Genomic DNA, 24,737 nt, shown 5'->3' on the forward strand with positions numbered 1-24,737 from the left:
GATCTGAGAAATGAGGATTTCAAAATAGTCTGCCTCCATCTTAAAAATATTAGTTGCAGGTGGTTATATGTCCTTCCTACGGGTAAAAATGTATTTTGCCCGGTTCTTATCATTACCCGACAAACTTCGCTAAGAGGTGACCGTTTCTCTTCTCTTTCGTTTTTTATTTTTATGTTTTTAGTAGAGTAAAAATAACCGGAGGTAGGTACAGCCAGTCGCGTTACACATACATTAACAGTGGCAGCGGCTGTGTTGGTTTAGCCACCGTGATGTACACCGTCGCTCCCCTTAAAAAATCGAAATTAAAAAAAAAAACCGAAAATGGTTTTCAGATATTTATCCGAATAGTATTTGTAAGCCCAAATCTAGTGAATATCTCGTTTAGTGTAGTCGAAAATGGGGAAAATTTGTAATCATTAAAAATGTTTTTATTCATCCCTTTGAAATCGTATTTCGAAAAAATTTAGAAATCGGTTTTTAGATATTCACGTAAAGGATTACACACACCAAAAATCAAGTTGTTATCTTCAACTGTTACCGAGAAATTAAAAAAATAATAATTTCATTGTTAATTCTTTTAACACTTTAAAATCTGCAAAAAATCTTTCATCAGTTTACTACTGTTCAGTAGTTTTTGCTGGGCGTCGATTATGAATCGCTCACCACATATTAATATATTTATAGATTATTAAAGAACGCAGTTAGAAAAATGTATAAATACTCGTATATCGACAATACACCCCTTCAAAAAATAAGTATTGGACGATCGTCTTAAATCATCTATTAAAATTTTGAAAAAATATATGTGAGTGTGTTGTATACTTTTTTTATTTACTTTATTTCGCTGATATAAAGTTTAAAAAAGTAAGTTAAAAGGTCGTCAAAGGGTTGCTTAACGTTTCCCGCTTCGTCCTTCACAGATTTTTATTTCAAATATTAATCGCTTCATTATGCAACATCAGTGTACAATCGTGAAAAATAACAAAACGTTCGGTAAAAGAATTTGGGTCCGATTTGACACCTTTCATTAAAATTATACTGTATTTAGAATATAATTTCTGAAAAAAATAGTAAAACATAATCAATTTTTTTTAATATATATATATATTGTATGTATCCGTCCAGTGATACTCCTTTGTACAATAAGGTCTTAAATCGAGTCAAAGTTGGGATATGTATCATACAGTCAAATTTTTACTTTTTTGATTAATGAGTTTTCGAGATGTTAGGCAAAAGCTATTAAGAAATGATATTAAACTTCCCCCACCCCAAAATCTGATTGACTTAAAACTTTGGAATTTTAAAAGTATTTTCATCGTACTAAAACTCAGATTTCTACGGTTATTATACAAAAAATAAAAAACGACAAAAAGTATTTCTTTTCCTTTTTTAATTGTTCTCCAAAATTTCAGTGATCCAGGTACAGAAATGTTTTGGTTATTTTTTTATGAATTCGTGTCTAGCCAGTCAGGAGTTATTAATCAAAATATAGGCCAATACTAGAACGTACATACTTATTTCAGAAACGTTTAATTTTTTGCGTTTTTGGACTAAGGGGTTATTGAAAGTCGACGTTTGCAAAAAACCTAATACCCAAAATTTTGGCCGATCACTATATATTCCCTTTAAGCAGCAGCATTGAGCTATTGCCGGGAAAGTAAAAATTAAAAATTGTAAACCGCTTTCTTTCAGTTCGTTTACTATCATTTGCTACTATTGTAATTCTGATGACCGGAAAATTATTGTATCTGTTTATTTAAATTTCTTTTTTTTTAAGTAAATTTTATTATTTTTGTTTTTTACGGGTGAAATCTTAAATGCAAGTATATTTTTAATGTACTTACTTTTCGTTACCGAGAGGTGCACGAGATTAACGTACAAATGTCTCATGCCAGTCGGTGATACAGTAAGAGCTCTCTTAGATATTACTACCGTCTATTGGTTAGCCGCAGTCGCCTTCATTACGTATATACATCACAGACGTCAAGATAATTCGACCTAGCGTAGAGAATTGACGTTACTCTTGATATTGTGGCTGATAACAAACCGCTTATGTTTTTAAAAGCTGTGGCACGGCATCGCTACAACGTTATTTTACTAAATTGTTTTTCTTCAATTTTTATGATGCGAGAGCTCTTTACAATCCGCTTGGATTACGTTCAGATTTACTGTAAATTTATTTTAGGTAGATTTCATGAGAAAGCTACCTATTGTAACGGGTTCCACGATTCGAATTCGAAAAATTTCGACATATCTTCGCGTCTTATATCCCTCACCAAAAACCCACCGTCAGTTCAAAACTTTATATATATATATTTACCTTGTAGACACGATAATTACCGTAATTTTGCGCCAATCTCTTTCAAATTGATACATAAAATATAACGACTCAAAATCTCGGTCGAGTTCGTTAATGGGAAAAATCGGACCATGAGGTGGAAATGGGGGGTTTTCAAAAAAATAAAATATCGCTATAACTTTCTTATTAAGTAAAATATCGAATTCATTTAAGTTCCTACTATTCTTTGAATTACGGCTTAAGTAAGATTATCTAAGTAATGTTTTTTGATATCACCTACCATTGGCCCAGGGGGTGGAAAAAATGTGGTTTCGAAGACAAAAAAGTCATACCTCCCTTAATAGGCACAGTATCGAATCGGTTTAAAGTGGTCGTTAGTCCTCTAAACATTACCGAAAACATTTGTCTGAAACAATTTTTGATGTGACCAACCCTTACGGCAACGGATAACCAAAATGTTGCTGGAATTGTAAGAAGATGGAGCTTTGTCGTATGCTAAACATATGAAACTTTTTTTCACATGCAACCGTTGTCGTATTGAGTAAATTTTAAGTTTTTCTTAACTTTAAAGTGGAAATCTTTTTTATTCCCTACTTTTTCTCTTTTTTTTTTCCTGTTTAGCCTCCGGTAACTACCGTTTAGATAATTCTTCAGAGGATGAATGAGGATGATATGTATGAGTGTAAATGAAGTGTAGTCTTGTACATTCTCAGTTCGACCGTTCCTGAGATGTGTGGTTAATTGAAACCCAACCACCAAAGAACACCGGTATCCACGATCTAGTATTCAAATCCGTGTAAAAATAACTGGCTTTACTAGGACTTGAACGCTGGAACTCTCGACTTCCAAATCAGCTGATTTGGGAAGACGCGTTCACCACTAGACCAACCCGGTGGGTTTATTCCCTACTTAGCACCGGTGAAATCTACCTCCGCCTTCTGGCGTACCGAAAGGGATTTTTTTTTACCTATAATAATTATTTAATTATTATTTACCCTTTGGGTTCAGTTGTTTTTTCTATTTTATGTGAAATCGTTTTCAATCCTTTTCACATTAATCCTTTTCTGTAATGTACGAGTCTACCGTCGCTTACCATTTGTTTTTAATAGTTATTTTTTAACAGATTTTTTTTCTAAACATTTTTTGTGGTTAAACTCTAGTCCAACGTGGTTTTTGTGACTATAATTTCAAATATTCAATATTCTTTTATTTATTCAAATATTTGGATTAAGAATCTTGGAAAGGATTCTTTGTATATTTTCAAAATATAAAATTCGTTAATGTAAAAATTAAAGTTTATCGCAATGAAATATTTATGTTTTTTCATTGTGAAGTTTTGGAGTTTCTAATATGTACACATGTCTGGAACAAACAGCGGGAGAATATTTTTATCACATCGATTAGCATTGGTTTTTTCATAGGGTGAAAGTAGTGTTAAATAAAGCTTACATTTTTGTTTCGTCGTTTATAAAGTTTCTTTACATTATTTATCTGTTACTGTTTAAGTTCTGAAAGCATTTGAACTTAAAAAAATTTACCGGTTATTCGAGCGAAGTTTCAAGTTCAAATTTTGTTTTTCTACTGTAAATTGACCAGCTATTTTTCTGAATCTAACATCTTTTCTATTTACTTAACAAATAGTTATTTTAAAGAAGCGATTTCTATCTAATAAAATGTTAAAGTCTTTTCTTTCTTAAGTAATATACCTAAATGTCTTTGCGTAATTTAATAAGTAAAAGTAAAAAGTCGGAATGAGGAAAGATTAGGATAGGTTTGTGAAGTAGACTTTGGACAAAACCCAGATCAGTCGATTCTTGAATTCGTTCCAAGTGAGCGTTTCCTACTAGTCCCTTAGAAATAAAATTAAAATACTTTTAGCATCAGCTAAGCATCTACGTGCTGTTCTTTATGGGGGGGGGGGAGGCATTGGAAGAAGTGTCTGTACCGATTAAATATTTTTTTTTTAAATGTTTCGACATGGTATGTTCTTTAATTATACTCCTTAAAAAAATAATTATTAGTCTACTTTACTTAAGAATAATAATTTAAATGGTGACAAACCACACCTGCAGTATGCAAATGTCAGATTTGTAGTTCTACAGAATTATCAGGAAGGTGGCTCCTTCATAAGGTCTCACCTTTCCTGATCAATTGGTTCAAGCGACTTCCCCAAGAACGTAAGTTTTCATCATAGTTTTAATCATTTTTACTAATATCTTAATATCCGAGGAGCCTCATGTTATTACTTTGACCCGGGCGATGATAACGTGAAAGCGTTTTTTGCTTTCACAAAGTCTATTCTCTGCCTTATTTTCGGCTCCTGATGACGTAAGGAGGTTCTCCTCCTTACGTCATCTAGAGAGATATAAGGTACGAATGAAAATGTTACCGTTAAAAGCTGGTGATTCAATCGGGCGAGTTAATTTCTCCCTTTACATTCAACGAGCTGTCACACGCATTAAAAAAACATTGTGTCACCTCTCCTGGTCCTGATAACATTCGTCCGATTATGCTCTCAAACCTTTTCGATTCGGTACTTCATCACCTACTGCATATATATGCATATATATATATATATATAATGGTTTGTTCCCCGCGTAAGTCTTCCCACCCGTCTACTCGGGGAGCCACTGTCGTACCCGTACACCTGGTAGAGATAAAGCATCTCCTTGACGAGCGTTTTGTGCAAAGTGATGAAGAAAATGATGAAGCGAAGGCTTACCTGGTGTTTAAAGAAGCACACTCTATCTCCAAAACGTGGTTTCCGCCAAGGAAGACTTTCCGCTGATCATCTGGTATCATTAGAAACAGCTATCCAAAATGCTTTTCTGTGCCGCCAGCAACTCGTCGCTATTTTCTTTGACATCAGGAGGGCCTACGACACAACCTGGCCGAAGTATTCTAAATATCGTTAAAGAATGGGGAGTCGTGGGCAATATGCTTGCCTTTATTAGCGGTTTCCTATACGACCGTTCATTCCGTGTTGGTGTTGAGGATTCTGTCTCGGTCATGTATGTTATTTTTATTATTCTTTAGTCCGATAGATTACGGTTGTATCGTCTGTTCTTCAGCGCGTCATACCGTGCTTAAGATGCTGGATACTGTACACCGCTCTTTTCTTCTTCTTGCCACGGTGCGTTCAGGTCAAGCCTTGTCGCAAACGAACTTGTTGATTACGTTAAGCCATCACTTTGGGGTAGACGGGACCAGGTTCTAGCATCATATTCTGCCCGTCTTAAAGGACAACCAATCACCCGGTTCTTAAAGCAGTCATCGCAAACCCTCATTTCCAACGGTATGAAAACCATCCACGTAATATGGCACCAATGGTTTCCGTACCCTGCGTTTAATTTGCCTTTTACATTTTGATCAGCCTTATATTTTCCCAACCTGTCCTTCTACATATCCTCCGTGGAGAGACTGGACCACATTAATTTTAATTACGACTTCACCGTATATAATAAAACATTAACAACTCCTCTCGTCTTTCAGCAAACATTTCACTACTTTCTATCAGAGACAAACCCAGACGCAGTAGCATACACAGATAGGTCGAAGCAGAATGATACTGTTGGATGCGCTTTTGTTGTAAATGACAGAACTTATGTGTTCGGTTTACTTGGTATTACAAGCGTCTACAATGCTGAATTGTACGCCATCGAAATGGCCTTGAATATCGTTAAAGTAAAATACGGTTACGATCTCATATGTAGCGATTCGTACAGTGTTCTCCAAGCTTTAAAGGATTTGTATTTCCTGACCGATCGTGTCGCCTACAATTAGTGTCGAGAGGAGATTATTATCTGTCGTTTACGAATAGGGCACACTAGGCTCCCTCATGGATATCTGATGACCCACACAGATGCACCAGTTTGTGCTCACTTCGACTCCCGACGGACAGTGCACCACATCCTTGTGTATTGTATCTGTTTTAGTATTTTAATCGAGACGTAAAATGTGATATAAGTTTTTTTACTACACAATAAACGTGTTGTGGCCGGGCGATGATAACGCAGAAGCGTTTTTCCCCAGGAGAAAACAAAAAAGTCATTAAAATACGTAATACAATCGCTGAATTAAATCGTCATAACACGCAGGTGAATCTCGGCTGGATCCCTAGCCGTTTGGGAATCCTGGGTAACGAACTTGTTGATTCTGCCGCTAAAGATGCACGTAGCTAATCGTCTATCACCACTCTAGTTACAACTACCGATTTTATTAATATAATTTCACGAATAGAAACCGATAAATTCTTTCGCGCTGTAATTATGTAAACACATTTCAAAAATACACCTATGATTTCAGACGTGTGTACGTCTGAAATCAGATCTTGTATCCGTGATCTCAATAGACGAATGCGAGTATCGGTATCCGTTGCCGTTTCTAGTCGTGTAGGAATCGGAGGCAACGGACGTACTTTTGAAGCCGATTAAAAAAGCTTTTGTTATTAGGCGACCTTCATGAAGCGAATGATTAATTCCGATCGTAAGTGTTTCATGAAAAATTAGTTGAACGCAGCGTGGAAGAATAGCGGGTTCCATTGTGTATTATAAGCTTCATCAAATTTTAAGAGAATACTGCACTGCCGCGGAAATAATAGTCGTGAAGAAACAGTCTACCTTTAGAAATCACTGTTAAGAAAAGGAAGCCTGTATCTTCACATTATAAATAAATTTGTGATCTATATGCGTAATTTTTCTTCTTTTTTTTATTTATTATTTTTTTTGTTATAATTATATCCCATATTATTTTATTTTTTTAACGTGGATTTTAACATCCGTTTAACTTTCAAAAGTTTTCCATTAGTTTAGACGGCTCTTTTCAACTCCTACGTGTAATCGCAGGAGTTGAAAAGATGCTATTACGTGCACTGTTTTGTATGCGGACGAAGGTATGGAAATAATTAAATGCATTTGGTTATTTTTTTTATACTACATTTTGGTAATTTGTTCTGTTATTTATGTCGTTTGTGGGTTTTCCGCAAAATTTTATAAATGGTTTTCATAGTTGAAACTTAATGCGACATTTTGTTCCGTATGTTTATCAGACTATAATAATCTGTCTTGTTGTTTACCTTAAAAAATATTTATGTGTGGATAAATTGGTAACTGTATACTTTTGTTTCATATTTACCTTTAAACTTCTAAAATCTTATAGAAGATGAAACAAATTCATAAGTTAATTAATAATTAAATAAATCATTATAATTGCACATTTTTGTATTCTTTGGAGAGTTACATATGTTTATAAAATTAACTAACATTAAAAAAAAATGTTTCGGCTCTAAATTTGGATGATAGAAAACAGTTTTTTACAAAATGAAATATCATTTTATTTTTAATTTATTTAATTTATAATGGTAAGCTTCTATACTTTTTTTTTACAAAGTTAAATTTTTTGTAGTTGTTATTTTATGATTTTCATATAAACGAATTTTTTTTCTAATTTTTTCTAAACGACAATGTTCTTTTCATAATAAGGTTAATTTATAGAACCGGAACCAATCGGTATTTATCAGACCAGTAAAATAAATAAATAACGAACGCATTTTAATTTATTTTTTAACGTCAAATATCTTTATATTGCAGTAAAAGTTTTATTTTAAAAATTTGTGAATCAACGTTTATAATTTTATTTTGGTAACATGTATGTTATTTTAAGATTTTAAAAATTAGATAATTTTTTTCAAAAAAAAAATGTTGGCGCCTTGGTTGTTAAAAGCGACAAAATCTAGGTCTTTCAGGACCAAGAACAGCGCGTGCACGAGGTGTTGGAAAATGCGCTTAAATTATTTGTTTATATTTAACTAGGTATTTTTTACATCAATTATTACAATGTTAAGTATAATTTACTTTTGAATAACTTTTCATTACCTACTTCTTTTTGTGGCGAGCGTGGATTTATAATGACACTAAACGATCATGTGAATTATACCATCATATTGCTCAGCTCGATTTTTCGATTGTTGCTGGATAAACAGTTAATATTTACAACTATACATCATTCATATGAAAAGAAAATTCCATCGAATTAACAGAGGTATTCCTTAAAAATCTATAAATTAGTTTTTCTTTAAATAAAAAAACAATTTAATTCATAAAAATTTGTATGAATAAAAAATTTTTATCATTATATCGTCACATTTCGTCATCAATTCCAACATTTTTAGTGTAATCGTTGAAAAATCTTTATTAAATTACATATATAAGTAAAAGATGGAGTATTAATGATTCTATTGATCGTAGTTGTAATAAACTATTTACGGTCTTATGTAATTTATAAGTTTGTCCATAAGACAAACTTAAAATTTGAGGTTAGCCCTACAAAAAAATTAAAAGTAGAATCGTGTAGTCTTAAACGTCTAATAATTAACTGTAATAATAAACTCGAATAATTTACTGTTCGTGTTTTTCGGACGATAATAAATACGTGGTTAATCGCTCATTAAAATCCTTTAAGTATTTGTTTTCGTTTTCCTTTTAATTAAATTTTTAAGATTACGGGCGATTAACAAATAAATATTCTCTCTCGAAAAAAATTTTTGTAATAAAAAAATTATTTAAAAAAAAAACTTAATTGAAAATTAAGGACAGGTGTTTTGTTCATACCCCAAAATAAATAATAAAAATACATAACCCGAAAATAACTAGGCAGAAACATAAAGAGCCCTTTTTTAATTCTATGAACATACAGATAATGCCAAGTAACTTTTGTAACTCATTACATACACTATGCATTGAAATCTGAACATTAAAACTTTTCATACATTTTATATGTTGTCCAGGTTAATCTGTAATAGTATTGCAGTAGCGATAAAAATATTTTTAAATGGTAATTTTCAAATAATACAAAATAAAGAAATTGTAATATGTTATGTAATACTTGTAATTGTAATATGAACCAAACAGCAACAGTAATAATTGAAGAACATAAGAAAGAAGCCGTAATAAGGAAGGGAGTCCGACAAGGATGTTTCCTATCCCCCATTACTTTTTAATCTTTACATAGAACTAGCAGTTAATGATGTTAAAGAACAATTTAGATCCGGAGTAACAGTACAATGTGAAAAGATAGCGCACGTGCAAGATGCTACAATTTGCTGATGATATAGTAATTCTAGCTGAGAGTATAAGGATTTAGAAGGAACAATGAACGGCATGGATGAAGTCCTACGCAAGAACTACCACATGAAAATAAACAAGAACAAAACGAAAGTAATGAAATGTAGTAGAAATAATGAAGATGGACCACTAAATGTAAAAATAGGAAGAGAAAAGATTATGGAGGTAGAAGAATTTTGATATTTGGGAAGTAGAATTACTAAAGACGGACGAAGCAGGAGCGATATAAAATGCCGAACAGCACAGACGAAATAAGCTTTCAGTCTGAAATATAATTTGTATACGTCAAAAATTAATTTAAGTGTCAAGAAAAGATTTTTGAAAGTATATGTTTTGAGCGGCATCACTTTGTATGGAAGTGAAACTTGAACGATCAGAGTACCTGAGAAGAAAAAATTAGAAGCTTTTGAAATGTGGTGCTATAGGAGAATGTAAAAATCAGATGGGCGGATAAAGTGACGAATGAAGAGGTGTTGCAGCAAATTGATGAAGAAAGAAGCATTTGGAAAAATGTGTAATTAAAAGAAGAGAAGACTTATAGGCCACATATTAAAACATCCTGGAATAGTCGCTTTAATATTGGAAGGACAGGTAGAAGGAAAAAATTGTGCAGGCAGGCAACATTTTGAATATGTAAAACAAATTGTTAGGGATGTAGTATGTTGGGGGTATACCAAAATGGAATGACTAGCACTAGATAGGGAATCGTGGAGAGTTGCATCAAACCAATCAAATGACTGAAGACAAAAAAAAAGTTCTACAGCAAAAGTACATACATGAAGGGTAATAATAAAAATTAACATAGTGTAAGATGATTGATTACTTATATGAACATGGAGTGATAAGAAAGAACTAAAAATAAAAGTAGACAATTATTTACAGCAATTAAAATAAGTATTACAAACATAAAATATTAAATAACAATTTTAATAATAAATCAGAATGCACTACCATGTCTGTCAACTTTGTGGTTATTGTAACAGTTTTGTAGTTTAAATTATATGTTGTATATTTATGTAGGAAATCAGTACCTGTAACACTTGTATTTGACAGATGCGATGCCCCGATTGATCCCTAAAGTGGCTCAACCATTACAAACAATAAAAAGCTCAATCTGTGCTAGATACAAAATGTAAAATGGGTACTGAAGTAGTTTCTTGTTAATTCTTATTACAGTTGATTAAAAATCTGAAAAGAATGAGCCAAAGAGTGTAAGAGATCTTTTTAAACGCTAACATAAAGGTAAAAGAGAAAAACATAAATTGAAAACAAAATTAAAAAAAAAACTAAATCAAAAATTAAGAACAGGTGGGGTTTCGTGCATTATACAAAGAAATAAATTGATAAAAACATTAAAATAGAAAATATAAATTATATACAATCATACATTGTGATGATATTAATAATGAATGATATGGTTTCTAGTTATAGAGTGTAAAATCACATTTTCATATGGCAATCAGTGGATTTGATGTGGTTGCTTGTGGATCCTCTATCAATAAAACTTTCAGATTATCATGTAAATCAAACAGATCTCATATTGAAAGAGATTATTTTAGATTAACTTTCATTTTATTACTCATCTACGGATGAAACCTAAGGATTAATTGTATTTTATGAAAATATATTTAATTTTTGAAACTACAATAAAATAAAATTGTTCAGTCCAGGAAAAGCTAATTAAATTTATTTCTCTTTCCTTTTTTGTGTATTTATTAAGTTATTCTTCTCTGTATAATGCCAGGGTTCTTTATGCCAGCTACAGTTATTGTCTACAATAAGGACTACATTCTTTCTGATTTTTACTCGTTAACCTTTCCTTTACTTTTATTTTGCAATTTAGCTTATATTTTATAAGTTGATTGATATTGGAATTTTTAATTTGAGTAACAGATTTTAAGAGATACAAATTAATGTTTTATTATTTACTATAAATATTAAATATTTTTTTTTTTTTGGCCAACATTAACATTTTATTTTTATTTACCTTAATTAATGTATGTTTATATTTATTCTAGGTTGATTGAATCACTTGAAGAAAAGTTGAAGGAAATTATTAATGATCTATCTCAATTTGAAGAAGTACAGTCTAAGATTAGTGATTTAAAACAGCTTCTTAGTGGCGTTCAAGAAGATATTAATAATTTATATGTATTTGGGCCTGATCTAGACTCTTCTGAAAAATCAGTAAATGTAAGTGAACTTTTTGTATTAGTTACATTTATTTAATATTCTTGAAGTCGATAAGGCTTTGTATAAATTTTAATAAATTTGCTGTTGTTTAAAATTTTTGTTGGATCCCTTTACAGTTTCATCTGGATTACTCTTTTTTTACGTGTATTTGGGGCACACCTGATTCATCACAGATTCCTCATGTCAAATTGGGATTCTCCTGTGTCTCTCTTGGTTAATGCCTTGTATTGTTGCAAAATATTCACTCTGATCTTGTATGTTAGGCTAATGTCAGAGGTTTAAGCTAATACAAAAAGATCAAGATTATCTTTTAGGTAATGATGCGACCAATTTTTCTAAAATTTGGTAGGTGTTTATTTGAAGTTAAAAGTATTTTTTGGTCTCTATTTGTTTTTTGACTTCCCAGTCTCTATTTATTTATTGTTTTCTTCTGTCAAGGGATTCCTTTATAACCTGTAATTCTGTTACTTTGTGGTAATTGTATGTCATTTTTTGATATATAAATAAGGCCTTAAGTATATTTACTCCAAGATGTGTACTTATCTGTTCAGATTCCATGAGTGCCTTGCAGGCTAATGATATAATGATATATACTCTAATGATATATACTCCAGACACCTCGTTGTCTGTAAGATTCACTCTTTGTCATTAATGAGAGCACTCTGTGTAAACGTGAGCTTCTGCTGGATCCCCAGCAATTTTGGAATTTTGAGCAACGAGCAAGCCGATAGCATGGCAAAAGAAACTTGTTTGCAGTCCACTTGCACTAACCGCTGCTAAAGATGCATGTAGCCAACCATCTTTTACCATTTTAGTTAAAACTACTAATTTTATTAATTCTATTAAACATAACTTCAAAGAAGATGGCAAGGTGACTGGATCATTACAGCAGATAATAAACTCAGACACATCAAAGATACGATGTTACCATCGGGCTCTTTGTGTGAAAAAATTCATCAAGAGGAAGTGGTCATATGCCAATTGCGATTAGGACATAACAGAGCTACTCACAAATATCTGATGTCAGTGGAGTGCACACCTCTGTGTGTCCGATGCGACTACCACTTTACTGTGTACTACATCCTTGTGTACTGTATATGTTATGCAGCCTCACATCACAAATGTAAATTGCCAAGAGACATATTTCAATTTTATTCCTATTATTATCTTAGTTTTCATCTAGGGTATAATGGGGTTTTAACCCTATTTTACTAATATTTAAATATTTGAGAAGGAGTCTCTTGTTATTATTTTGACCTGGCCGATAATGCAAGTGTTTTTCGCCCCCAAGAAAAATAAAAATTATTCACATTGTTTAGACGATGTTGTTTGTTTTCTGAAGAGGATGGTTAGTGATGAGAGGCAAAGTGAATGGAATAGTTTCAACAATAAGCTTTGTCCAGTTAAGAACACTGTCACCATGGAGCTCTTCACACAGAAATAACTGTCAAGAAGAGGTTATTATTTTCCGTTTATGAATAGGGCCCACTAAAACTTATTCATGGACACCTCATGAATCAGACCAATGCACCCATGTGTGTTCGCTGTGACTGCCAACTAACGATACACCACATGTTGGTGTACCTTTGGAAAGTATATGTTATGTGGCACTGCAACGGAAATTTAAATTAGGGGCTAAACACGAAATATTCTGGGAAATAATAAGATGTTATCAAATGGCTTTTAAAAGCTGTGCATCTATGTTTAATTATCTGTGCATATTTAATTATTGTAATGTGTAGTTTGTTTAATATGTTTTACATTTTTACTATTTTGCCTGTGATATTGTGCTTTTTGATTTTTAATTTTAATTTTTATATCACTGTCATTTAGTTTACACATCTGTGATATTTAGCACTTTTTGTTGAACTTAATTTGTTCATTTGTAATGTGGAATTTTGTTGATTATAATAACTTTGGGATAATATTAATTCATCCAGTTCTTTATTCCTGTAAAACAAAAAAAAATTAATAAACTTTATTACAAAATGGAGTCTGGTAAAACATTTATAGTGATTACACTAACGTTACATTACATATACACTATATTTAACAAGAATATTTGTGGGAAATAAATCTTTATAAGCATTTTTGTTGTTTTTCTTCTACTATATTGCTATAATTGACTTTGTTTTATCTGTTCACAAAATGTTATTTGTGAATGGTTCTATTCTTTTTCACAGTTTTAGAAAAATTATGCATTGATTTTGTTAATATAAGTTTGCTGTTTATTTTTTTCGGATACCTAGTAGCTTACTTAAAAATTTCTCCCCTTTCCCAAAAAAAGGATTTACACTTTTGATAATGTGCTGTCCGTTTATATTCAAATAATTTCAATTACTGTGTTTCAGCTATTTATGCCATAAAGCAGATGGTAATTTTTATTAGTTTAATCAGATATTATAGCATATCTTTCTATTTTGATTTTGATTTATCATATGCTAAAGGTTTTCTCATTTTAAGATATATTTTAATTGTTTTTAAACATATTTTCGGGCAGTGATTAATACCAAAGCATTATTCATCTATAAAAAAAAAAAACAAAAAAAAAATGAAGGAAAAATACCTTATTTTGAAATTGAGATTAAATGTTTTGATACAATTTCCTGCTTTATTTAAAATTAATAGAGGAAATGTTATGTATTTATTTATTTTATTTTTTAATTTAATCATCTTTAATAATTCTCTTACAGAACCTAGAATCACAAGTAAAAAATTGTGTCGATCAGGTAAAATCACTTCGTTCAATCATAAAAGATACTTACTCTAAGAAACAGCAACATATTCCAGCAGATATTGAACAAGAGGTTAGTAATTACATAATTTTTACTATTTATATTTATTAATGATTATGCATGATAAATGATTGTAATAACTGTTTACATTAAATTACATCATGCGTAAAATACTATTTTACTCAATCATAATTAAAACACAACATTTATACTTGCAGATGCAATTAAAACTATATTTAAAGTTTAAAAAGATATTGAATTTGTGACATATCAAAAAAATAAACACTATAGTTTCAGCTCATTTGTATTCCAGACATCCTATTGTCACAGAAATGCCCAATAAAATTGTTGAATTAAATTGTTACAACATACAGGTGAATTTCTTCTGGATCCCTAGTCATGTGGGAATTTTGGGTAATGAACATGTGGATTCTGCTGCAAAAGATGCATGTAGCCAACCATCTTTCACCACAAGTTACAACTACAGATTTTATTAATTCCATTAAACATACACTTCAAAGAAGGGGACAAGTTGACTGGACCATTACAGCAGATAATAAACTCCAGCACATCAAAGATACAATGTTACCATGGGACTTTTCATGCAGAAAAATTCGCTGTATGCTGGTCATGGTTAAGACATACCAGAGCTACTCATGGTTACCTAATGTCGGCGGAAAGCACATCACTGTGTTTGCAATGCGACTGCCGCTTGACTGTGCACCAGATCCTTGTGGACTACAAACATTATGCAGCCTATGTCACAAATTTAAATTGCTAACAGACATATGGCACATCCTAGGAAATGATAAGAATGTACTAGACTGGGTATTGTTACTTCTAAGAAGAATCAATATACTGAATAACATTTAGTGATAATCACCCATAAATTTTATTTTGTTGTTCGTGTTAAATATTTTAGCTTAATGGTTACATTTCTTTATTATTTTAATCTGATTATTGTCTTAAATTTCATGTTAGTTTTAACCTTCTTATATTAATATTTTAATGTACAAGAAGGGGCTTTTGTTCATTCAGACACTGGTGATAACGTGAAATCATTATTTGCTAAAAAAAAAATTATATCCTGTTAATCATTGCGTATTTCTTTCACTGAAACTTTCTTTTGTACCTCTTTTTATAATAAAATTTTTTATAGGAAAGAATTAACAAACGTTTTTGAAGCTTTTTTCTCCAGTTGAATTCAGATATTGTAATTTACATTTATTATTTTTCTGTTAAGCCTCCGAAACCTATTACTTCAGAAGATGAATGAGGATGATATGTATGAATGTAAATAATTGTGTTGTCTTGTATTTACAGTCTCAGGTCGACCATTCCTGAGGTGTGTGGTTAATTGAAACCCAACCACCAAAGAAAACTAGATTGTGGATACTGGTTTTCTTTGGTGATTTGGTTTCAATTAACCATAAATCTCAGGAACGGTTGACCTTAGACACTATACAAGACTACACTTCATTTACATTCTTAGCCTCCTCTGAAGTAATACCTTACGATGGTTAGAGAGGCTAAACAGAAAAAGAAAAAAAAGTTTACATTAATGAATCTAGTCTGGTAATACAATCAATATTTATACGTTCAGTCATGAAACCTCATTTGGTTTGTATAGATGAACCAGAATTTTTATTATTAAACTTTTTGCCAACCTCAGTCGTATTACATCACAGATAAGTACCAGGAAGCTTGTATTTAGCTGACTTTTATGAAGCACATTATCATATTAATAATGCAAGCTTTGTGAATCAGAGCTGACTGCAGCATGACTGTAAGATCAGTTACAGTTGTCTGTAATGTGCTGTATCATATTAGAAATAGTGTATTGCATAGGAAGTTATTGTTAAGAGAGATGGTTGCCAAGAAGTTTGTATCCTTTTGTTGATTGCATTTAAATGACACCAGATTAATCCAGTTAATCTGATAATTCAATATTATCTGATTTCCCTTTTATGTAACTACTGCATAACAATGCATAACTGTACTTGAATTTATATGTACTTAATTTACACAACTTTCATTAGAGTTTCTAATTGTTATACAGTAGTCATTTTTTAAGTGATGTAATCAAAATTGACAAACTATTTAGATGTCTGAAATCTAGTTTGTTTTTGTTTGATGTTCAATAAATTTCCAGTTGCTATTTACTTTTTTTAGGAATTCTTTGAAAAATAAACACCCTTCTAAATTGCAGTTTACATTTTCATTGTTGCTTTAATGTAATTATTTATTTATCTTTTTTTTTCAGACAATTATTTCAAGTCTGAATTTATTTAATGAATAAATAGTGTGTTACATGTAAAAATTGTAAACAGTTATCTGATTTGTATTAAATAAATTTTCTTTCACTGTTGCAATTATTTATCTCTTTACACAAAGTGATTATTCACTTTATTTTATAGAAAACATAATTTTTTTTTTTAAGTTTGTGGATGTTTAATATTCTGAAGCTAGAAATGTTCAGGAAATAATTAAATTGCAGTATCTGTGAGTCAGATAATGTTTATCTAGTTTTATAATGGTGATAATCAGCTTATTAAATTAACTGAGATCATTAAATTTTCTTTGTTCTATTGTAAATAAAGTTTAAGCGTATCATTTATATATTTCTATTTTCAGTTTACATCACTTGAATTATTATCTGAAAGTGTTGTCGGATCAATGGAAGTAAAAGGTAGAGAACAGAAACGAGCGAAAACTGTTAGAACTGATTATAATTCTGATGTTGATGAGTTACAGCACTGGTTGCAACAAGCTGAATTAAAAGTACAGGATAGATCTGTAGAACCTCAACAACTGAAAGAATATATACAGGTAAGACTGAAATTTTGCTTAAGTTTTGTCTTATTATTCTTTTTTGTTAGTGAAAACTTATATAATATTTTCTATAATCTTTTTTTTGTACTTATGTTGTGTTTATTATGAATGAAATTTAAACCTCTTATAGCAATGAAACTTTTAAACCATTAACAATAAGAAAGTAAATTACATCAGTAACTTATAAATTTTTTATACAAAGTTATATTACACAAAAACATTCTTTTTCATTTTAATTAATATTTTTCATCATAAGTTAATTTTTTCTTTTTTTTAAATCTGTAATTCTGTTCTTGTTCTCTTCTGGAATCCTTCACATGTTTTTGTCTTAATGTTTGCCTTGTCCATGATATCCTGTGTTTCTGTAATTGCTTCTTTTAGATCTTCTTTGACCCATTTCAACCAGTTTGTAGTAGTTAGTTGTCTTTCTGTTGTTTCCTCTGCCAAAGATTTCTTAGGTTAGCCTGTTTTTGTCCTTTTTCATCAATTGTCCATGTAAGACAAGTCTGAATTTCCCAGTTGCATCTGATAGTTTGTTTACATTCCATAAACTTTGGTAAGTTTAGTGATCCTGATTTTATTAGCTTCTTTTGTAGCCCATCGGATTACATTATTAGTGTCAGATATACTTCAAGCTATTTTTATGTTTCTTAAGAACATCTTTTAAATAATTAAAGCAATAATTAATATCTTTCATCAGAATAACTTATTTGCTATTCACTAAACAATTGTAAACTTTAAAAAAAATACTTAAAATAAACAGTTAATAAAATTTGTGCAAATATAATTCTACAAATTTATACCAAAACTACTGTTCTGTATATATATATAAAATAAATATTACTGAACGATTGTGTACAATAAAAACTTAAAATATGATTATGCTTGGCCCAAATCAAATAACAAATGCAGATGAATCAGAATGACAGTGTTCGTCTACATTCTGTTAGTGAAGCTGATAGAGAATGTCTGCAAGAGTGTTTTACAAATACTATTGAAGATGTTAACCCTTAAATGAATATGACCATTCATAATCAAATATTCCCATGGGTTCTTTCTACAAGAGATGTAGATGCCGATTAGTGAAAACTCATGCCCAATTGTGAAGCATTACTTATTGATCATTCTAATTTTTTGTTCAGTTTTTTTATATAAATTACTTGTTAATTTAGTGATAATTCTTGAATCCATAGTTGTTAATAACACTAATGCTTTAATATTTTTATATTCATATCCTGTTTAGATCAATAAAAATAAAAAATTTAATACAAAATAGTTAATCATTTTAATTACACCAAAAATGTCCATAGTTACATGAATGGAAATATATGTTAGCAATTGATATGAAATCAAGGATATGAAATCCTTAAAAAATTAACTATGGCATCAACCTTTCAGTTTTTCTTTACAAAAAAAAAAACTTTACAGTAACATTTTGAAAATAGAACAAAGTCCTTGATGTTCCTGAACTACATCAAATTGTAACAAGATCAGTGTATCTATGTTTTTTTTATTTGCTACAGATTATCAAGAAACTGGAATAAACATTCTTAAAGCCTTGTGTGTTAGGCCAATCCTTGTATTCAGTTTTTATGTAATTTTTTTGGTGCATAAAATTATTTCTACCTTTTCAAATGATTTTTTAGTTAGCATAACTTTTAAAATAAAGAAATGTAAATTACTTCACTGTAAAAAAATAAAGCCTTTCAAAAAAAAATCAAGTAGAAAATTAAATTATTGAAACGTTACTGTATGAATTGTTAGAACTCTTTTTTTTTTTGTTTTTATTTTTAAGTCATTTTAACCTTTCTCCAAATAGCTGTTAACTGGATAATTAAACTGTACTACTGCTTATAGCTATACTTGTTTTAGCAGACTAATATACTTTTTTTACATTGAAGTTTATTCTATGAAATTTTATAAATATTTTATGTTTTATTTTCAGCAAATTCAAAGCGAATTACCAGCTGCCTGTGATCGTTTAGATCGAGCATCTCATAATGGACAGACTATTAAAGATAAAACTAAAGATGATCAAGAAAAGAAATTGATACAAAGTACTTTGGATAATTTGACTGAACAGTTGCAGCTCGTTAAAACATGGCTTGAAGAAAAGAAACAACAGGTAATCATATCTTTTAGCCTGGCCATTTCTTGTATTTTAATTGGAGTGCAGTGAAACTGGGCTTCTTTCAGCCAATAATGGCTATTCTGGTTCTTTGTCTAATAAAGTAGTTTACACAAATTTTTATGTTTACACAAAACTGTTTTTTCTATTCTAAGTATTTTGTTGTTTACATTATAATTATTTTCTTATGTTTTTTTTAGTTCATTACTCTAACAACTTTATATATATACTAATATTTTAATATCTGGGCCTCTAGTTATTTATTTGACCCAGGCAATAAGCATTTTTGGGCAAAAACATTTTTTGCCCAAAAAAAACCTATTGATATTTTCTCATTTCTTGATGAGGGCTGCAACATTGAGAATGCCAAGCGATCAGCTCATAAAATGTGTCTACATTTTGTTTTTATACCTCACTTTTCATCGATACCAGTAAACAGTAAATCTAAAAGATGAAATTTTTACAATCTGTGAACATATGAGATGCAGATCACCATCGCAATCTGTTGTTGGGTTTCTTCATGAAGGAGAACTCCTCACACCATCTTCTACAGTGGCAAATACCTTAGGAAATTCTTTCTGCTCGGTGTCGCTGACTTCATCATATAGTAACAAATTTCAGAGGTACAAGATAGTTAAACATTGGTGATTCAGTCTGTGAATTAAATGCTGCTCCATTCACATTCACAGAATTGTCACACACACTTAAAGACTCTCATGTCACCTCCCCTGGACTTGACGACTTGACAACATTCGTCTCTGTATACTGTCACACCTTCCTCATTCAGCATTACAACACCTATTGGTCATTTACAATGGTTTGTTCGCTGCATAAGTCTTTCCATCTGTCTGGTCTGAAGCTGCTGTCATACCAGTAATTAAACTTGGTAAGGAAAAAGCAAGCCTCTCAAGCTAATGCCTTATTTCCTTGACTAGCATCTTATGCAAAGTATTGGAGAGAATGGTGAACTGCATGGTACTCAGAGAGACATGGTCTTTTGTCTCCAGAACAGTGTGGTTTCCAACAAGGGTGATCATCCACTGACCATTTAGTGTCATTGGAGATGGCTATTCAACACGCTTTCTTACTACTACAGCACCTCGTTGTTATTTTCTTTGATATCAGCAAGGCGTACGACATGGCCTGGTGGTATGGTATTCTACGCACCCTCAAAGAATGGGGAGTCCAGGGAATATGCTGGCTTCTTCAATGACCAAACTTTCCATGTTTGTGTTGGAGTTTCTTTCTTGGGTAGTGCCATCTTGGAGAATGGAGTGCCTCAAGGAAGTGTATTAAGTGCCACCTTAATTTCTATAGCTATCAACAGTATTACTAAATGTGTGCAGTTACTATATTACTAATTTTTGACGCAGTTCTTGGAAATCCTTACTTTTGCCGGTATAAGGACTGTCCACATTCTGTTGCACCTGTAAGTATTCGTACCCGATGTTTACTGCACCTTGTGAATGTTGTCGCACCTTCTATTTTTCCTATTTATCCACGTTCATATCCTCTGTGGACAATTAACCTTATAAATTTTATGTTTGACCTCACAAAATACAGTAAAAAATCAACACCACCAATTTTCTTTCAGAAAATGTTTCACCATATTCTCTCCAAGGCAAACCCAGATGCTGTGGTATATACAGATGGGTCAAAACAAAACAATACTGTTGGCTACACGTTAGCTGGATCCCTAGCCATGTGGGGATTCCAGGTAATGAACATGCAGATCCTTCACTTCCCATGTTACTGCATCCGACTTTATTAACTGTGTGAAACTCACTCTTCGTGCAAAGTGGCAAGATGACTTGATGGCTACGGTAGATACCAAACTCGCACCTTAAAGATACTGTGTTGCCATGGGATTCCTCATGCAGGAAAATTCGTCGTGAGGAAGTGGTCTTCTAATGATTGTGGATAGGACATAAGAAAGCTACTTTACGGGTATCCAATGTCAGCAGTAAATGCACCAGTATGCATGTGATGCAACTGCCACTTGATATATGCCACATTCTTGTGGAATGCATATGTTATGCGGCCTTGCGTCGTAAATTTAAATTGCCCAGGAATTTTCATCAAATCCTGGGCAGTAATAAAGTTTGAGAATAGGTGTTTTTATTTCTGCAGGGTGCTAATATTTTACATATTTTTTAATAGTCTTCAATATTTTTTTTTATAGTTGTGTATTTTTGTGTTTTAACATTTAGTTTAAGTTTTTTATTTTGTCTTAATTTTAATATTTTAGTTTGTTTTGATTTTTTAAAATTTCTACTTTGTTTTCATTTTTTGTTATATTTATGTTTCATGTTTTGTTTTCTGGGCATTTTTTTATAATTTTTAATTGTAAATTTCCTTAACTTAGTTTTTAATACACATACATCATGTTCGAGCGATGATAATGCTGAAATGTTTTTCCCCAGACAAAACCAAAAAAAAAAATTATAGTTAGAAAAATTGTTATATTTAATATTGACTGAGTGTCTGCTTTAAATGTTGATTATGTTGAATGTGCTAAGAGAAATAAATAATGTGCTCATAGAAAAAATGAATCATGTTGATTATCTATCTATCTTAGTGTTTAAAATATTTTAGATGCGGCAGATATACAACTTTTTAATTTTCATTATTACAGGTTGGAGATTCTCTTGATTCATGGCAGAGATTCCTGAGCCTGTATCAAGCTGTAATGAATTGGGCACAAGAGAAAAATAATGTTCTTAATGAACAATTACAAATCACAACATTACCAGAAGCAAAACAAAAATCTCAAGAATATGCTGTAAGTGTGTATTTAGCAATTTTTTTTTAAAGATCAGGAAATTATAAAATTATAAATAAAAATACATAGTTATTATTATTTTTTTTTATTGTTTTTGGTGAAGGGGCTGTATATATTTTAGTTAATGTTTGATGTATATTCTGTTTTTGCCATTCAGATAATATCTTTCTGATTTTACATATCAGGCTATATCTTCCTATAAAATTAAAAATGAGTAAAGAAAATAGATGACAGCTATGACTTACTTTTAATCAATTAGTATACCAATAAGTTTATTTATAAAAATAATGCAAAAAGTTCTTGAGTTCAGCAACTAAGCAATACCATGTACTAGAACGGAACGCCAGGAAATTCTAACAAATAATTAGAATCTTTTCTATTAATTATTTTAATATTATTTGTTGATAATATAGTCAAATTACTGTTAATTTTTTTTTTTTTTTAGGCACATGTCAAAAGTTGCAAACAAATGAGCAAAAATTTAAGTGACATGAGCAAGGATCTTGATGCAATTGGACAGATTACTAGTACTGGAGATTTACCTGAAAAGTTGGAAGAAGCTGAAACAGCCAAGACTGATGTTGAAGGACAGTTGTTAGAACGAGTAAGTTTAAACTCCTATAGACTAAATTTTTTTCTCATTTAAGTATATTCTTGTTCTCCTCTTAATAGAATTATTAAGTATTGAAATATCTGGGATTCAAATGTCCAATTAGAATTTTTTTTGGTAATTTTTTCTAAGTAAAATCCAGGCAGTGCTCTATGAAAAAACAAAATATTTTTTGTGGATTTGCTTTTCATACAACTAAATTTAAAGTCACTGCTTAGTAAAATACAAATTTTCTCCAATTATAAAATAAGTAATATTGTAATAATAAATAAAAAATTTGTTATGCAATAATTTTTTTAATGAACATCAAGATTAAAAATTTATCTGTTTAATTTATTTATTTAATGTTTAATAATTATTAAGAAACACTGGATAACAAAGATACACTAACTAAGAAAAAAAAGTTTTTTTGTAAATATTGTTGAAAGTGTGATGAAAGGAATGAGAGAAAAAGTGAAGGTTTCAACTAATTTACGATTTAAAAATGTAGAGTATCGATTGTTTTGGAGCTTGGCTATGTGCTGAGATCTACCACTCAATAGAATACTCATCATAGCTTCTTTTTTCTTATTTTTTCTTTTATAGTTTTTTCTTCTTATATACTAACATATGCAAGGTATAATGTACATTTTATACCATATACCTGAAATGTATATTGTTAGTGCAATGAAGAGTATATAATATAAGCAGGAAATTTGTCATGATGCAAAAGTTAGTTGCACAGTGCACCATTCTAGATGAAATAACTATTTGCAGGTTTTCCAGTTAAATCTTTTTAAAAAAAATGCTGATTGCATTATTATTTGCTCTATTGCAAATGCATTATTATTCACTCAAAAAAAATTTAACATATTTTTTTGAAAAGTTTTTTGTTTCCCTTTCTATTATTAATATTTCTGTTTTCAGATTTGCTAGTAAAATGAGATTGAGGTAGGTTAAAATTAGATTAAAATTTGAAGAATATTTGTTTAATGTTCACCCATTAATAGAAATAAACCTAGTTATTAATTCCACCTACTAGAAATCATAAATTACTTTTTTTCAGCATGCTCTAATCAATGAAACTAGTGAGGAATGGGAACAATGTGAAAAAAAATTAAAGGATGTTCGAGCATGGATTGATAAATCAAAACAAAGCCTGGAATCTGCAGCAAATAAGAAACGTCCTCTTCGTGATCAGTATGCTCTTAGAGAAAAAATGTTGTCAGATATTGCCATACAACGCACAAAAATATCGATGTCTGTTGAAAAATTACAGGTAAAAATTACAGTTTTGTTTGTGTTTTTTTATAAACTAAATGATGATAATGATTCTTAATGAATAATTTTATATTTGACAAAGAGGTTCAACTTGCTATTTTTTAGTTACTGAATTTATTTTAAAACCAACAAATCTAGATACTTTTTAGATATTATTTTGAGATTATTAAATTGTACATAAAGTGAACAATATTTATTACGCAAATTATTTATTTTTTTGTTGTGTTTTGAAAAGAGAGCATAGTTGCGTAAGAACATACTTACTTTGATTTTCATAATTTTGACTTCTTTCAATATAGATTTTTGTTATTGAATTCCACAAAGTAAACTTTTGATTGAACATTTTTGTGGTGTTTTTAGATTTTCTTGTTATAGATATCTCATATTAGCAGGTAATGCTGTGCAATACTTTCTTTATTTCTAAAGAAAATAGAGGAGCAATTTTCACTGCTGCATAACATTCGACATGTAAACTGTTACATGATGTTTCTTAAGGTCTATGTAACATTGCATTGCATCAGTAATTTAAACTAGCATAACACTACTGGCTGTATTATAGGTGATGGGGCCAAAACTAACTAAATTTCTAATATCTATAAGGCTTTTGCTATTACAGTAAATTTTCAGTGTTTTTGTTGGAGATATTTGCAGTCCTAAATTACATGTAATGAATTATACTGAATGGATATATTTTGCCATTTAATTACTTTTAAAAACGTAATTATTTTTTAATAGTGTATTTTTTTTTTTTTACTAGTTTTTTGATATTACTTCTGT

At 30.7% G+C, this 24,737-nt stretch overlaps 1 protein-coding gene across 2 annotated transcripts in view; it reads left to right on the forward strand.

Moving 5' to 3' along the window:
* Positions 1-24,737, forward strand: part of Msp300 (Muscle-specific protein 300 kDa) — a 764,465-nt gene that overhangs the window by 720,645 nt on the left and 19,083 nt on the right. For both annotated transcript variants that reach the window (XM_075369201.1, XM_075369200.1), the window contains 7 exons: positions 11,439-11,613; positions 14,307-14,420; positions 16,983-17,177; positions 19,126-19,305; positions 21,944-22,090; positions 22,536-22,694; positions 23,746-23,958. In XM_075369201.1, the coding sequence (XP_075225316.1) occupies positions 11,439-11,613; positions 14,307-14,420; positions 16,983-17,177; positions 19,126-19,305; positions 21,944-22,090; positions 22,536-22,694; positions 23,746-23,958 (1,183 nt within the window). The remainder of the gene's footprint in view (positions 1-11,438; positions 11,614-14,306; positions 14,421-16,982; positions 17,178-19,125; positions 19,306-21,943; positions 22,091-22,535; positions 22,695-23,745; positions 23,959-24,737) is intronic.

This window comes from Lycorma delicatula, chromosome 6 (assembly GCF_047948215.1).
Source record: "Lycorma delicatula isolate Av1 chromosome 6, ASM4794821v1, whole genome shotgun sequence".
NCBI classification, from domain to species: Eukaryota; Metazoa; Arthropoda; class Insecta; order Hemiptera; family Fulgoridae; genus Lycorma; species Lycorma delicatula.